We start from the raw sequence: 17,153 nt of genomic DNA on the forward strand, positions 1-17,153 counted from the left end.
TACTGGTATCATCAGTAGGCTGCGAGCCAGAAACTCCTGAGCTCCCACCCCAGTCCTGATATCAATTCCCTCTGTAGCTTTCGACAAACCCTTTAAAGTTCTCTAATTCTATGTATTTCACACGTGGGGACACGATCACCTCACTGAACTTTTATGAAGACCTGGAGTGCAGTGTTTGTTTCATGGAGACACACAAAGGGTAACATTTTCAAAAGAGCCAAAGTGATTTAGGAGCTTAACTCCCATTTTCAAAAGCATTTATGGAGCCTAAGTCCCACTGACAGTCAATGGGATTTGTTTTAATTCCAAAGGGCTAGATTTTCTAAGGTATTTAGCCTCCATGCAGATAGTTGCCTACTCGGACTTTCAAAAGCACCTGTTAACTGGCACCCAAGCATTTTGAAAATCCCACTAGGCACCAATCTTCTTTGTCAGGTGCCTAAATGCCTTTGAAAATCTGCCCTTTAGAAGCCTGAGTTTCACTGAAAGTCAATGGGATTTAAGCTCTTTGTTACCTCACTTCTGAAAACAAGACTTTTGCTCCCAAGTCAGTTAAATGTTGAAACAGTGAGCAAAGAAACACTGAAATACCTTTAAAAATCTGGGCTTAAGTCACTTTTGAAAATGGGACTTAGACTCCTAAGTCATTGAGGTGCATGGGAAAATTTTACCCTAAATCTAGTGGTGCTGTCTCAAGCAATCATTCTTTAACACGTTCATAGCACTTTATGAATATTATTTAGTTACCACTCACAAAAGCTGAGTAGATTGGTTACGTGTCATTGTACTGTATTGTACTACATCATTCTGGGATTGATCCAGTTCCCATTTAAGTTAACAACAAAACTCTCACTGATTTCAAGGGTACATGTTCAAGCCCTCTATGAACGGGGTACTAATTAACAAAGCAGAGGTTACTTGGAGCTCCCTATTTCTTCACGTTGCTTACTTGGATTCAAGGCATTCACGTACTTTATTAGCAGCCTGAGACTAGAATAGATTTACATTGCCAAATGTAGCCACTAGGTATCCTAGGCACTGAATCAATGTACTGTGCTAAAACTGGCTTAATTTGAAATTATGGCCTTCTGCACATCTTTCTCAGAATGGTTAATAAGGGAATCACATTACTCTCTCACCTTCAAAATAGAGAGCATCTACTCCTGCTTTCTCCCCACACCTTGCTTCCTCTGCCTCCATTTTAACTTTTATTGCCTTTCTCTTGTCTTATCATAATTCATTATACAGGCAAGTCATTATGTGCAACTGTCTTATGATACCCGGTAAACTACAGACTCCACTTCTATTGTCCTTGCTACAAATTAGTACTGTCCAGGTAAGCACATTTGTTCTTAGACTTGCAAAGATATCAGCTTAAGACTTTGGAATATGTGGACTATAGTTTGCCATTTCCCTTTGTGAATATATATCTCCAAAATCATACTATGTCTACAGCCAAAGGCAACATAAAAATGCCATTACATTAAACAAAGTTGTAAAGGAACAGGACTCATGCAATAGAGAGATTAGGTAAATAGACTTGTCTGCAAAGGGCCTGATTCTGCCATCCTTACTCATGCCATCTTACGTTGTGAGTAGACCCATTCAATTCTGTAGAAGAGCTCACAGGAATAAGGTGCAAGTCACTATGAATAAGGATGACCAAATCAAGCCCCAGAGCAATACATTGCTGCTACAGTATATGCGTGCTTTAGTGATTATTTTAATTAATGGATTAATGGATTAATCATTCCTCAGATGTTTTAATTCTTTCAGTTCACAAATGAAAGGGATTTGCAGCCCTCTCTCTTTTCAGTTAAATGCCACATAACAAAACATTGCATTGTTCAAAACATGTCTCCACTGCTGGCAAATTCTCCTAGAGGAGCCTCATAATTGAGCTGAAGATCCAACTACCTACGGAAACTGTATTCAAGGAACACATTATTATGAGTTATGCTGATGTTTTCCAGAGCATAGGAACAAAGGAAAATTATTCTCTACACTCAGCGGTCTCTTGATTTGCAAACTATCAGTTTTTATAGCTGATTACAATTTTACAAGAGTCTTTATCCTCAGCAAATCTTTTTGTTAGAAATGATAAACTGCTTTTTCTCCCACTAAACTCAATGTATGCAGTACAGAATTTTCATGTGATTTCAGCAAACGGAAGAGAAAAAACATTTCCAAGTACTCTTCCTATCAAAGATATATTTGCAAGGACAATGTGGATGGATTTGTTTTCATTTTAGATCCTTGCACTATCTGTCTTTCAACACGTTCATTTCTTCAAGACCTTAGGAACAAGCTAGTGTATGCATATTTGCTCTCTGCTTTTGCCACTGCTATACAAATCATGAGATTTAAATCTTAGTTTTGGTCTCAGCACACACACACATCAGATCACGTTACATACGCCACATAGCCACTACATATGGTGTTGAGATTTTGTGGCAGGTGCCTTTATCCTTGTGGCATAAAGGATGTTAGCTGACATTGTTTATCCAAGTCTACATATCCTTCCTTGGGGCTGGTCTACACTGGGGGGGGGGGGGGGGGTAAACCTAAGATACACAACTTCAGCTACGGGAATAGCGTAGCTGAAGTCGATGCATCTTAGATCAACTTACCTCGCGTCCTCACGGCGCGGGATCGATGGCCGCGGCTCCCCTGTCGACTCCGCTTCCACCTCTCGCCCTGGTGGAGTTCTGGAGTCGATGGGGAGAGTGTTCGGGGATCGATTTATCGCGTCTAGATGAGACGGGATACATTGATCCCCGATAGATCAATTACTACCCACCGATCCAGCGGGTAGTGAAGACGTACCCTTGTACTAGCTTTCTTATGCATACACATCAAAACTAGCATCAGACTTTATTTACATTTCACTGTTAATAAACTCTTTGACCATGTCATCCATGGTATTTCTAAACATACAAGCAAGTCCATATTCTTCTTCTTAGCATATGTGCAATGTGCCTCAGGTAGAATGTGACCAGGATTCATCACCAAATTTGGTCTGCTGGTTGGATCATTAGCTTCCTTGGTCTGGGCCGTGTGCCAATGGGGAGTGCGATGTGAATGCTGATCCATGCCCCCCAAGTCATATTAATATTGCATATCTGGAAATGCTAACCCAGGGATTGGCAATCTTTGGTACGCGGCCCATCAGCGAAATCCGCTGGCAGGCCAGGACGGTTTGTTTACCTACAGCGTCCGCAGGTTCGGCTGATCGCAGCTCCAACTGGCCACGGTTCACCTTTCCAGGCCAATGGGGGCTGCGGGAAGTGGCAGCCAGCACATCCCTTGGCCCACGCCGCTTCCTGCAGCCCCCATTGGCCTGGAACGGCAAACCGCGGCCAGTGGGAGCTGCGATCGGCCAAACCTGCGGACGCTGCAGGTAAACAAACGTACTGGCCCGCCAGCGGATTTCCCTGATGGGCCGCGTGCCAAAGGTTGCCGATCCCTGTGCTAACCATATACCAGGCTTGATGTTCCCTATGAGAGGGGACTCACAATCTAAACTGGAAGTCAGGAAATGTGGGTTTCATTCCTGGCTCTGCCACTAGCTTTCTGTTTGACCCTGGGTAAGTCATTCAGGTTGTTTGTGCCCTGTTTCTGCCTACGTAAAATGGGGACAATGCTTACTACCTCACAGGTATGCATCTTCATTCATTAATGCCTGTGAAGTGCTCTGAGATCCTTGGGAATCATTTACAGAACTGCAAAGTTATGAAACTGTTAGCCTGCACTCAGGGGATGAGGTTAAGAAAAATGCAGATAAACCTTGCACTGAGGTCCCCAAGCCTCTGATTACAAAAACAAGAAGACAAAGGCCCAAATCCACCGTGATCCTCAAAAGCCCTGTAGGGTGTCTCCTAACCATGGAGTTGTCTACATTTCTCCTGTTAAAGTTCCTGAGGTGCTTAGGGTTTCTGCCTCTGGGTATGTGCACTGGTGCCTTTGTTCTGATGGCTGAGGCCTAAGCCCCAGCAGGATCCTCAAAGTAGGTGATACTAGACATTGCCCTGCCTATCTTGCCTGTGGGGCCTCACCCAATAGGTGTTCTCAGAGCATGCATAACTCCAGACAAAATGGGGTGATGATCAGGGCTGGCTCCAGGCACCAGCGAAGGAAGCAGGTGCTTGGGGCGGCCAATGGAAAGGGGCGGCACGTCTGGGTCTTTGGTGGCAATTTGGCGGCGGGTCCGTCCGTCCCTCTCGGAGGGAAGGACCCACCGTGCGAATTGCCACCACAGAATGAAGCGGCGTGGTAGAGCTGCCGCTGATCGCGGCTTTATCTTCCCCACCACGCCCCCGCTTCGCTGCTTGGGGCAGCAAAAAAGCTGGAGCCGCCCTGGTGATGATGGTGGTGTGTGTGTGGGGGGGGGGGGATAGAATAGGACTTAATCCAATGGTTAAGGCACTCATCCAGGATGTGGAACTATGGGATATTCTGAAGTGAGCTTCTCTCACTCCTGTTGAAGCTGTTCCATTAATAAACAAACATGCACTGAGCCAGAGAGAGACGGAGACTGACTCATTAGTCCCGTGGCTAGGGCACCCAACAGGAAGGTAGGAAACCCAAACTGAAATCCTTTCTCCTCATCAGGCAGAGGGGGGAATTGAACTGGGGTGCCCTCATCGCAGGTGAGTGGCCTTACCACTGGAATAAAGGTTATAAGGAAGCCCTTCCCCCACTGCCTCTTCCCACCCCCCGCAACCAGCTAGTTTGTATGGAGTTAAGTATTGCCTCTGCTGCTCTTGCAAGACACAGCTTAGGCACCAGACTCCAGGAGAGGGTTCACGGCTCTGTATCTCAAGAGAAAATAGGCACCTCCCTCCAGCTCAAACTTAGGTACCTAATTTCTTAGGCATGGGGATGGGGTTTGGGAGGACACATTCCTCTCCTCAGCATTTGCTATTGGCTGTCTTAGGTTGCTCCCCATCTGAAGTGCTGGCTTCACTGGTGGATCCCATTCTTAGACAACTCTCTTTCCCCATGCCTAATCCAGGGTTCGTGGAGTCCACTGGGTGGCTAAGCAGCTAAAATCTGGATGCTGCAATGCTGAGCGTTACAGCCCCTAAGTCCCTTTGTGGATTTGTGCCAAGAACACTAACGTCTTTGAAGTATGGTAGGGTCAACAGTAACAACAAACATGCCTAACCGCATGCTACAAAGCCATAGAACCATTAATATATCTTACGGCTGAAGCTTCCTGTAATGGAAGTATATGCGTGGTGTGACATTAGAGGCAAAACAAAATTAGCTGACCTAATGAAGTAGAAAGCCAATCAAATAATTCAAAGAGAGGCCGGAGGAAACATGTTTTTCTTGCTTTTGCTCATATATATTCGGATAGAAAGGGAAACACTGTTACAATTAGCAGTAATGTGAAACTAAACCTATGTTTATTCTAAGATTCAAATGAGATTCTGGAAAGGATCTTTGTCTTCACACAGTGATATTCTCTCTGGAATGCAGCCACCTTCACTGTGACAAAAAGGGAAGTAGTGTGAACAGTTTATTAATGTGGTTGGATGAAATGAAACCTTTCCACAATGGATTTTCAATAAATGAGATTATCCTATAATACATTTAACGAACAGAGATCGGCCCCAAACTAAACCCTGCATGTGAACAACATTTAACTTTGGGAGATGTTTGGATCTGGCTTAGGATCTGAACTTCATGCCTATCTTTAACCTACTCAATATGGCATCACATGGCAATGTTACATTCCTAAAAGAGACAAAGGCGATTCCTGAAGTTAATCGGAAGATCAGTGTTTCTGGTTGGATGGAGTATATACCAGGGCCAAAGTCATTTCCTTGTATAAAATTAAATGGAGGAAAAGAATGGAGGAAACATGTTTTGAAAACTGGAACTGAGTGTGCTTATCATTGTGTACAGTTGTAACTATGCATTTAGAACTGTTGCATATATGTGCCAAGATGTGATGCGGGAGGTGATAAATCAACACATAATTAAATAGGAAAGCAATGACTGACTGACTGCAAAGAAAAGAAATAATACAAAAACTGGCCTGGCATGTTAATCGTGGAATGATTTAGAGTAGCAGAGCAGAACATAAGTTTGTTCCTTTCTTTGTTGCTTTCTGATATTTCCAAATGAGATCTGAAAGATGACATGCAGGCCTGTCAGATATACTAAATACCCCATGTGCCCTTGAAGAAACAACTTCATCCTCCCCTGCTTCCATACTGCTAACAGTATTACCAGCTGCTGATTTAGGCAGGTACTGAAGAGATTCCCACCTTTCTTTTCATTAGGACCCTTCAGAACCCTCTGCTTTTTCACAAAAATGTGCTGCTTTATTAATAATCCTAATCCAGACTAACAAAGACCAACCACATAGCACTATTACATTTGCTTATTCAAACCCCATCAACCCAGAGCGTAAATTAGAGGGCATTGCTTTTCCACTTAATTTAGCTTCAGCCAAAATACTGTTTAGGATGGTATCAATAATAGTCTTAGAAAATACCTTAAAAATGGTCATTAACCCTGGGGAGGATGAGGAACGTTTCTTCTTTGTCTATTTATAGTTAAATGCATCTTCACTGCTTAAATAAACCAGATGTGTTGTAAAGCATTCAGTTGCAATATACTGAGGCCAAATACATTGCAATGTTTCCTGTCCCTTTCTACCATGGTTTTCTCAAAAAGAATACACTTCATATTTCTGAGCTATTACCTCTTTGGTATACCGTCTGTAGGGGGTTGGGTTTTGTAATAGGAAAAAGGCCAGTGGCTCATATATTCCCTTAGGGCTGCATTGTGGTCATCAATAGAGTCGGTTGCAAAAATTCCAGATAAATATTTTTTCTCATTGGAATTTGCTGATTTGTCAAAAATCAAAATGTTCCTTGGGGACAGTTTAATTTTGATTAAGTTCTGATGGAACCCAGGTTGGGTTATGGCAGAAACTGGCCTGCCAGGCAGGTTTTCCTTCCAGCTTGTCTGTCTAAGTCTTTGGCAGCCTGTGGCTCCTTGGAAGCTCACACTTTCAGGCTCTGAGGGTCCCCGGGTCCCATGAGGGACTGCCCCAGACTCAAGGCCTTTCATGGAGAAATTCCAAGATTTGGGATTATTTTCCCAAACTGAGACAAAACCAAATTTCAGAATATCAAACTCCTCTGTGGAATGGAATTATCTTTCTCTGCCTAACTCTAGTGCACTAGAGTTGCGGTAGGAGGGTGCAGGGAGCTACCATGAAGAGTTTAAGTCAGTGGTTTTCAAACTTTTTTTCTGGGGACCCAGTTGAAGAAAATTGTTGATGCCCGCAACTCATCGGAGCTGGGGATGAGAGATTTGGGGTGTGGGAGGGGCTCAGGGCTGGGGCAGAGGGTTGGGGTGCGGGGGTGGGGCTGGGAATGAGGGGTTCAGGGTGTGGGAGGGGGCTCTGGGCTGGGGAAGGGGGGTTGCATACGGGAGGGGGTCAGGGCTCTGGACTAGGGCTGCAGCTCTGGGGTGAGGCTGGGGATAAGGGGTTTGCGGTGCATGGGGGCTCAGGACTGGGGCAGGGGATTGGGGCCTTACCTCCTGCGGCTCCCAGTCAGCGGCGCAGACGGGGTGCAGAGACAGGCTTTCCGCCTGTCCTGGCACTGCGGACCACACTGCGCCCCGGAAGCGGCCAGCAATGGGTCTGGCTCCTAGGCAGAGGTGTGCAAGCGGCTCCGTGCAGCTCTTGCCCGCAGGCACCGCCCCCAGCTCCCATTGGCCAGGAACCAGCCAATGGGAGTGTAGAGCTGCTGCTCGGGTTGGGGGCAGCGCGTGGAGCCCTGTAGCCCCCCTGCCTAGGGGCCAGACTCACTGCTGGCCACTTCCAGGGCACAGCGCGGTGTCAGAACAGGTAGGGACTGCTAGTTTATACTGGCTGGCCACCAGGGTCCCTGGGTGCTAAGCAAGGCAACCCAGTACCTTGCATTCCGCAACCCAGTACTGGGTCGCGACCTGAAGTTTTAAAACCACTGGTTAAGTAGGTACATATAAGACATTACTGTCATGTCTGACTGCTTCTAACATTCCCTCCAAAGGTGTGCAGTCATTTGGGTTGTGAGAGCAATCAAGATTCAAGCCTCCTACCTCCTACCCTCCGTGTTTCACTGCAAGCAGCAGCAGGTGTAGGGCAGTGGGAACCACATGCTACCCTCTTCTGAAGCACTGCCATTTCTGAGTGCAGTACTCCTAAGCCATTCTGCCTGCATGTACCCATGCAGGCAGAATGATTCATGGGATCTCAACTACAGTTCTGCTCCTTTCCTCTTCTCTGCTTCCCAGGGGAATTTCCAGAATTTCTCCCTAACTATTAAGTATAAAGACAAGAAATTCCTGAGAAGTAATGTGTCTTGGGACACCCACAATGTCTTCTTTTGGTGAAGCAGCATATTTCTGTCATCAGTTTTTGTTCCATTGCCCCAACATCAGTTGCTGGAACAAGTAATCACTCAAGTATAAAAGCAGAGTTTTAGTGATGTGGGAGAGTAGCCAAGCACATTAAGAACTACAACAAAGCAGTTTTGCAAAGCTCAAGAGCTCACATGGGAATACGGGACACGGCGCAAGACAAAGATTTCTACAGACTACAGTATTACTAGATCAAACTTGTGGTGACATGAGTGCACATGACTTTTATATTGGTATTTGGGGAGTGTACTTTACAACATTACAAGGCAAATGAAGAAGAAATATTGTACTGTGAAGCCCTCCTTTCGATAAGAAAAACTTTGGAGCTAATCTGCAAAACTCTCCCCCCAGCACATTCATCCACAAATACCACACGTCCCTCCCAACAAGTTACATCTGAGAGACAATCTTGAGTATGCCTCTCACTGGAACCACTGACTGAAAAATCCCACTTCCTTTCATCGTCTTTGCACTTAGGTTTTAGTTTCAAAAGCCTTTGGGCCTTGAATTCTAAGTAATGATAAAGTCTACATTGTTGCCTGCCAACTAAACTCCATTCAAAGCTCATAATACATCATATAATGTACAAAAGATTAAGTTGTTAGTCTGCTTTTTCCTCAACTGCTAGTCATCTCACAAGTAACTTTTTGAGAAGGGACACCTATTCTCACTGAAACACATACAATCTAGTTACCTTTATTCTAATACATTGCAAGTTACCATACCAAAAGATGAGAAATTATTGTCCATAAACATTAGGATAGATTCCAATCAAACGACCTGCAAGCTTCTTCCATTTGGTCTCCCCTGTGCATTGTATGATCTTGCAACAGAATGAACTGTCATTTGCAGGGGAAGGGGAGGAAGAAAATAAAAAGCACCTGAGTCAATTAAACAATCTTTCAGAGACTGCTGGGAATGGGAGGAGTCCGGGCCTACATAAACCAGACCCAGCTCATTCTGAGGAGATGAAAGGAAGATGAGGCAACATTCTGGAAGACTGAAGCAGTTACCCAGGGAAAAAACAGCTCCAGAAAAAGGCAGGTGAAGATACAAACAATGCTGGGAAAAAGATAGACAAAGTGGTTGAGGTAATATCTTTTACTGGACCAACTTCTGGTGGTGAGAGAAACACGCTTTCAAGCTATACAGAGCTCTTCTTCAGGTTTGGGAAAGGAACTTAAGGTGTCACAGCTAAATACAAGGTGGAACAGATAGTTTAGTATAAGAAGTTAGCACATATTCTAAGGGACCATTCAAGGTGAAGTGGCCTTTAACATCCTTGTAGTCATAGGACAGAAAGGAGGGTTAATGGATTACAGATGGTTGTAATAAGCCATAAATCCAGTGTCTTTATTAAGACCATGATTTTTAGTGTCTAGCAAACTTATGAATTTAAGCTCTCAGCTCATCTTCTGAAAGCGTTGTGCAGGTTTCCTTGGAGGATGGGGACTGATAGGTCAGATATAGAGTGATTGTTTTGTGAAAAGTGTTCAACCACAGGTGACAGGGTGTTTTTGTCTTATCATTTTCTGTGTGAGTTCATTTGAGAGTGTAGTGGTTGCTTGGTTTCACCCACATAGTTATTATTGGGGCATCTAGTGCATTGGATGAGTTATACCACATATTAGGCATGTGTAGGACCCACAGATCTTGAAAGGTGTGTTGTGGGGGGTGGTGATCACTGTAGCAGTGGAGATATGTTGCAGAAAAAGGTATTGAGCTTGAGGACAGCTGGATGCAGGCTGGAGCTTGCCTCCCAGTAATCTGTAGACTTGCCATAGAGGCAAGAGAACTACCCCCCTCCCCAATCCCACTTTTCTATGTTGGTCAGGGTACCTTGGCCCACCAGACGGTAGCTTGGAGACAGACCTCCCTGAACTTATCCACAAAGCCCCTACTCTGATCATACTTAAGTCCCCTGAGAGCCTCACTTTAACTATGGCTTTAGTTGACTTGCATAAAAATTCCTATTTATTATTTCATTTTGCCTTAACCTCCATCTACTGATCTGTCTGTATTTTTCTGTCCTTAGCCGCTCTCAGGCTATGTCTCTTTTTGAAAGTCTGGAAAGTGCATAGCTCATTAAGGATGCTCCTATAAAAATAATTTGTTCTGTGACAAAATATTTCCACAAAACGAAAGCCCTTAAAATATCAGACACACAAGTATTCATTCAGGCCGAGTGGCGTAAACACCGTTATATTTTGCAAAAAATTTGATTCTCTGGCCAAATTAATACATTGGCTGAAGCCAGAGTATATCGGTCCGTGCACTAACAATGATCATTTACGCCAGTGCCAAGAGAATATGAAACGCTATCAAATCCAGACAGTAGCAGTAACATCCACTTTGCACATGGGGGAAGTAACATCCACATTTGTAAATGATGGCACTGAGGGAAGGCTCTGGAAAATCAGGCCCAGAGTGTTTAAACAAATTGTTACATTGCTTGAGTGGGGGAGCTAAGGGCTTTTTAAAGGATGTCCATATGTGGCGCCAAAGTCTGAATCTGTTACTCAAGTTGAATATACCTTACTCGCAGTGTAGTCCGAATGAAGTCAGTGAGCCAGAATTAGGGTGACCAGACAGCAAGTGTGAAAAATCGGGACAGGGGGTGGGGGGTAATAGGAGCCTATATAAGAAAAAGACCCAAAAATCGGGACTGTCCCTATAAAATCGGGACATTTGGTCACCCTAAGCCAGATCCACCAGTTCCTCAGTAGCACCGATCAGCCACACAGTTGCCTTAAAGGAACCGCCGAGGATTAGCCAGTAGTGCAGAGCTGACTCTTTCTCTCCTCCTTCCTCCAGGTATGGGACAGTTAAGGGCAAGGAGGAATTGGGGCAGAATGCCCTTATGCTGTTTTAAACTATGCTGGGGGCCATTTCAGCCACTGGCCTGGACTGGCTTGGGAAAGCAAAAAGGTGATTCACAAGTGAATATAAGCTCTTCACTGCTGGAGATCTACTCCACAGCACTCTGAGAAGTAAGGTGCTATTACACCAGAGTAAGGATATCAGAATCTGTCTCTATGTGATCACTCAGAAAGATGTTTATAGTTGTTCAATAGTTCCTCTTCACTGTGGAATCCAATGAGCCAGATTCTTAGCTGGTGTAAAATGGCCTCAATGGAACTATGCTGATTTACACCAGCTGATAGTCTGACCCATACCAAATAAGTGGCCTTAAAAGTATTGTGCTATCATGGTATATTTATTTAAACATTGCAAACTATGTAATACATCATGAATCAGTCTCTGAAATATGCAACAAAGAGTCCTGTGGTACCTTATAGACCAACAGCTGTATTGGAGCATAAGCTTTCGTGGGTGAATACCCACTTCGTCAGACGCATGCGGTGGGTATTCACCCACGAAAGCTTATGCTCCAATACATCTGTTGGTCTATAAGGTGCCACAGGACTCTTTGTTGCTTTTTACAGATCCAGGCTAGGTCTACACTACAGCGGGGGGTCGACCTAAGAAACGCAACTTCAGCTACGTGAATACCGTAGCTGAAGTTGCGTATTTTAGGTCGACTTACCTGGCTGTGAGGACGGGGGAAAGTCGACCGCTGCCGCGCTGCCGTCGACTCCGCTGCCGCCTCTTGCCGCGGTGGATTTCCGGAGTCGACGGCAGAGTGATCAGGGATCGATTTTATCGCGTCTTCACTAGACGCGATAAGTCGATCCCAGAACATCGATTGCCTGCCGCCGGACCCTCCGGTAAGTGTAGATGTACCCCCAGACTGGCACGGCTACCCCCTTGATCTCTGAAATATGAAATTAGTGATTTGAAGTAATACTCCTACTGATAAAAATAGTCATTTGTCCACACTATGATGTGAAGCACTACAGCTTATTACAAGAAAATACTGTGGTATACTACCAAACATTTTTTTGTTTTATAATGGCTGATATGCCTACTAAAGCCTAACGAACTCTACTAATACTAACTTTATTTTGTTTACCTGCGTAGCACAGTATGATGATGTGAGTGTGCAAACCAATAGTTGTATTTTTATCCTTTTACAGAGAAAATTCGGCATGCTCCATTTCATAACTTTGTGAGAACAAGATTAATATTCAGCATTGCTTACAGGAATGTTTTCAGTGGATTGTCATATATGCCATTTACTAACCATTCACCTGAAGGATGTGGGTCTGATATAGCTCTTCATAGCCGTAGGCATGACAGGTGTAATTGCCCATGTGAATAGTTGTTACCTTGGTGATGTAGAGGGAATCATCTTCTCCAAAATCCTATAGGTAACCAAAGACAAGAAAGAGGCCTTATTTAGCAAACTTATTTTAAACATCACACAAAACTAGGCTATCATTTTCAGCTTGTTTTGATAGGATCTCAACTTAGCAACACAGCTTGAATTTTCAGTAGTAAGTTTTTGGAATTCATAAATCAGCATGAGGGAGGAAATGAGTGACAATTTAAGAGTAAGGTGATGCAACTAAAGTAATTCAATTGAGTGTGAACTTTTTATTCGGTGTTAACAAGATGCTCGATGCTTGTAAAAAGATGACAATCTCCAGCCATCTATCAGTGATTTATAGTGGAATTTAATATCTGTCTGCTAAGGTTATAGAGCAAGCTCTAATTTCTGGGTGAGTTAAAGACTGTTTGGATCTATGCTGATTGCTAACACAGTGCATCTTGACCTAGAGTCTTGATGAGAAAGAACTGAAACTATTTGTCAGTTATCTATAAAACACCTTATGTCAAAAAGGATTTTAAAAACAACCTAGTTAGGAGTAACTAGGAGAAAAAGAGCATTTCTTTAAAAAATGTTTTGATTTTTTAAAATTGGTTATGTGCCTTTTTCCCTAGCTCTCATCTGCAGCAGCTTTACTTATATTTTCTCCATGTGTAAGTTAAAATGAAAGTTATTCCAGAGAATTCTCATGACTTTGTTGCTAGGTTTGGGTATCTGGATATTTTGTCCTTGTGCTCTGCTTATCAAGTTATTGCAAGTGATCCCAAACAGGACTATACTGGGGAATAACATACACAGTAGCTTCTTTTCTCTTTTCATTAGCATTCAGACTTCTGCTGCTCTAAAATGTTTATACTTTTATGCAAAACCCAGAAGGAAACACTTAAAAAACATAGTTAATTAGCTCAAAGAATGATTTTTCCTTAATTAGCTCAAAGCATGAAGCATGCTAAATGAAATCCTTTGCAGAATTTCACTGAAGAAGTACAGTATAATTTCATGCGATGTAATAAGAGGAATACAAAATAAATACAACAGGATGAATAATAAACAGGGATGCAAAATTACTCCACTGGTCAAAACCCAAGAACGTTTGACCAAACTCCAAGTGTGGATGGAGGAAGGAAAGCCGCATATGCAATATGCAATGGGAAAATCCCTATAGGAAGTTTTATTGGTTATGCCATCCTTTTTAAATACACCCTTTCAGAATAAAATGCAATCCATCTGGTTTGTCTGATATGATCTTGAAAACATACACAATTTAGTTATGGGGCCAAATTCTGAGTTACATGCATCAAACCCTCATAAGTGAGAATGGTGGAAATCTGTGTAGGCCAAAATGTGTGTCTTTTTTCAGGACAAGTAGAGAGAGTTTCCATGGGGATGAGACAGATATATCCAATGCTGCCCCCAATCCACATGCCTGGAGATGCTGAGGGACGCTAAGGACGTGCAGTCAGCAGACTTTACCCCTGAGCAAGCTCTTTATCCAGATCTTTCCAGCCACAGTTACTGGGCAGGAGGGCTCTATCGTCTCCCACTGCAGGACTGCCAACCCCAAGTGTTTCAAAAATTGAGTCAGGCCCTCCCACCTTCCTCCAATCATGAGACTGGTTTTAAAATAATGAGATTTATGTTGTCTTCTGGTTTATGTGTCTTTTTTTTTTTTGTCTTCTGGTTTCTGAGCCACTAAGGTTCCCTTGCTTCATGTTATAAAATTTTTCTCTGCAACCATGAGGGTTAGAAACTGACTTTATTAAAATATGGAAGCTGAGATTCTCATTCAATCTCTTGATTCCAGCAGCTGGGGCTTAAAGAAAAACATTGCTAACTGACTCTTTTTAATCTCTGTCCCTGAACCACACCAGGCATCAATGAGGGTATACTAATCAATCCAGGGCAGACCATGAGTGGGTAGAAAAGGTGGCCCCGGAGCTCTGTTAAGTTTTGTACATGTTACAAGATGGAATAAGGAAGTGCCTGAAGCATGAGTGGAGCTTGCCAGTGGGACTAACATGCCCCTTCGTCCCAGATCATGCGCTTTGATGCCTACAAACTCACAGGTGGCAGAAATAACAGTGGACATGGCTACTGTTTCTGCTAGCATGACCTCAGCACATAAACTACAGTTTTGCCAATGCACCTTTACAAAGTTGTGTGTTCCCTTCAATTGTTTGTCTGCCTATTCAAACATCTACTCAGAATTTGGCCCTAAGGGTGAAATCCAAGCCCCAGTGAAGTCAATGAGAGTTTTGCCATTGACTGTAATGGTGTCAGAATTTCACCCCAAGTTTAAAACGTGTAGCCTGATCTATTGGAAATAGCTAATGGAAAGTTAGGGCCTGAACTTGCAAATGCTACTAAGCATAGTGCATTGATCATTCCCACTGAAATCAATCACTCTTCTATCATAAATCTGTATTCAGGGGAAAATGTCCATCTAACAATATAACCTGCAAGATGCAACTCAGCACATTGTACTGCATGACTCCTGGAAACTTGGCCAAAACTTGCATTTGTATTGAAGCAAAGATCTTAGGACACAGCTACACTAGAGTTTACAGCAGCGCAGCTGCACCGATGCACTTGCGCCGCTGTAAGCTCTCTAATGGAACCACTCTAAGCCAATGGGAGAGAGCTCTCCTGCCTGCTTAACTACTCCAGCCTCCATGAGCGGCAGAAGCTATGTCATAAGAACAGCCATACTGGGTCAGACCAAAGGTCCATCAAGCCCAGTATCCTGTCTACTGACAGTGGCCAATGGCAGGTGCCCCAAAGGGAATGAACAGCCAGGTTATCAAGTGATCCATCTCGTCGCCCAATCCCAGCTTCTGGCAAACAGAGGCTAGGGACAACATTCCTGCCCATCCTGGCTAATAGCCATTGATGGACCTATCCTCCATGAATCTATCTAGCTCCATTTTGAACTCTGTTATAGTATTGGGCTTCACAACACCCTCTGGCAAGGAGTTCCAGAGGTTGACAGTGCGTTGCAAGGAAAAAATACTTTCTTGTGTTTGTTTTAAACCTTCTACCTATTAATTTCATTTGGTGGCCCCTTGTTCTTGTATTATGAGGAGTAAATAACATTTCCTTATTTACTTTCTTTATACCACTCATGATTTTATAGACCTCTATTATATCCCCCCTTAGTCGCCTCTTTTCCAAGCTGAAAAGTCCCAGTTTTATTAATCTCTCCTCATACGGAAGCCGTTCTATACTCCTAATCATTTTTGTTGCCTTTTTCTGAACCTTTTCCAATTCCAATATATCTTTTTTGAGATGGGGCGACCACATCTGCATGCAGTATTCAAGGTGTGGGCGTACCATGGATTTATATAGAGGCAATATGATATTTTCTGTCTTGTTATCTATCCTTTTCTTGATTCCCAATGTTCTGTTCGCTTTTTTGAGTGCTGCTACACATTGAGTGGATGATTTCAGAGAACTATCCACAATGACTCCAAGATCTCTTTCTTGAGTGGTAACAGCTAATTTAGACCCCATCATTGTATATGTATATTTATAGTTAGGATTATGTTTTCCAATGCAAATTACTTTGCATTTATCAACATTACATTTCATCTGCCATTTTGTTGCCCAGTCACCCAGTTTTGTGAGATCCTTTTGTAGCTCTTCGCAGTCTGCCTGGGATTTAATTTATCATCTGCAAATTTTTCCACCTCACTGTTTACCCCTTTTTCCAGATCGTTTATGAATATGTTAAATAGGACTGGGCCTACTACAGATCCCTGGGGGACACCACTATTTACCTCTCTCCATTCTGAAAACTGACCATTATTCCGACCCTTTGTTTCCTATCTTTTAACCAGTTACCAATCCATGAGAGAACCTTCCCTCTTACTCCATGCCTGCTTATTTTGCTTAAGAGCCTTTGGTGAGGGGCCTTGTCAAGGGCTTTTTGAAAATCTAAATACACTATATCCACTGGATCTCCTTTGTCCGCATGCTTGTTGACCCCTCAAAGAATTCTAGTAGATTGGTGAGGCATGATTTCCCTTTACAAAAACCATGTTGACTATTTCCCAACAAATTATGTTCATCTGTGTGTCTGACAATTTTGTTCTTTACAATAGTTTCAACTAACTTGCCTGGTACTGAAGTGAGGCTTACTGGCCTGTAGTTGCCAGGGTCACCTCTGGAGCCCTTTTTAAAAATTGGTGTCACATTAGCTATCCTCCAGTCATTTGGTACAGAAGCTGATTTAAATGATAGGTTACAGATGACAGTTAGTAGTCCTGAAATTTCACACTTGAGTTCCTTCAGAACTCTTGGGTGAATACCATCAGGTCCTGGAGACTTATTACTGTTAAGTTTATCAATTTGTTCGAAAACCTCCTCTAATAACACCTCAATTTGGGACAGTTCCTCAGATCTGTCACCCAAAAAGAATGGCTTAGGTTTGGGAATCTCCCTCACATCCTCAACAGTGAAGACCGATGCAAAGAATTCATTTAGTTTCTCTGCA

General features: G+C 43.3%; 1 protein-coding gene across 1 annotated transcript in view; it reads right to left on the bottom strand.

The window, feature by feature from the left end:
• FSTL4 (follistatin like 4) overlaps positions 1–17,153 on the bottom strand; it is a 485,177-nt gene that overhangs the window by 34,111 nt on the left and 433,913 nt on the right. Inside the window, exon 9 of the mRNA XM_026659459.2 lies at positions 12,575–12,695. Coding sequence (XP_026515244.1) covers positions 12,575–12,695 — 121 coding nt within the window. The remainder of the gene's footprint in view (positions 1–12,574; positions 12,696–17,153) is intronic.

The sequence above is a fragment of the Terrapene carolina genome, unplaced genomic scaffold (assembly GCF_002925995.2).
Source record: "Terrapene carolina triunguis isolate 2854851 unplaced genomic scaffold, T_m_triunguis-2.0 Scaffold629, whole genome shotgun sequence".
Lineage (NCBI taxonomy): Eukaryota > Metazoa > Chordata > Testudines > Emydidae > Terrapene > Terrapene triunguis.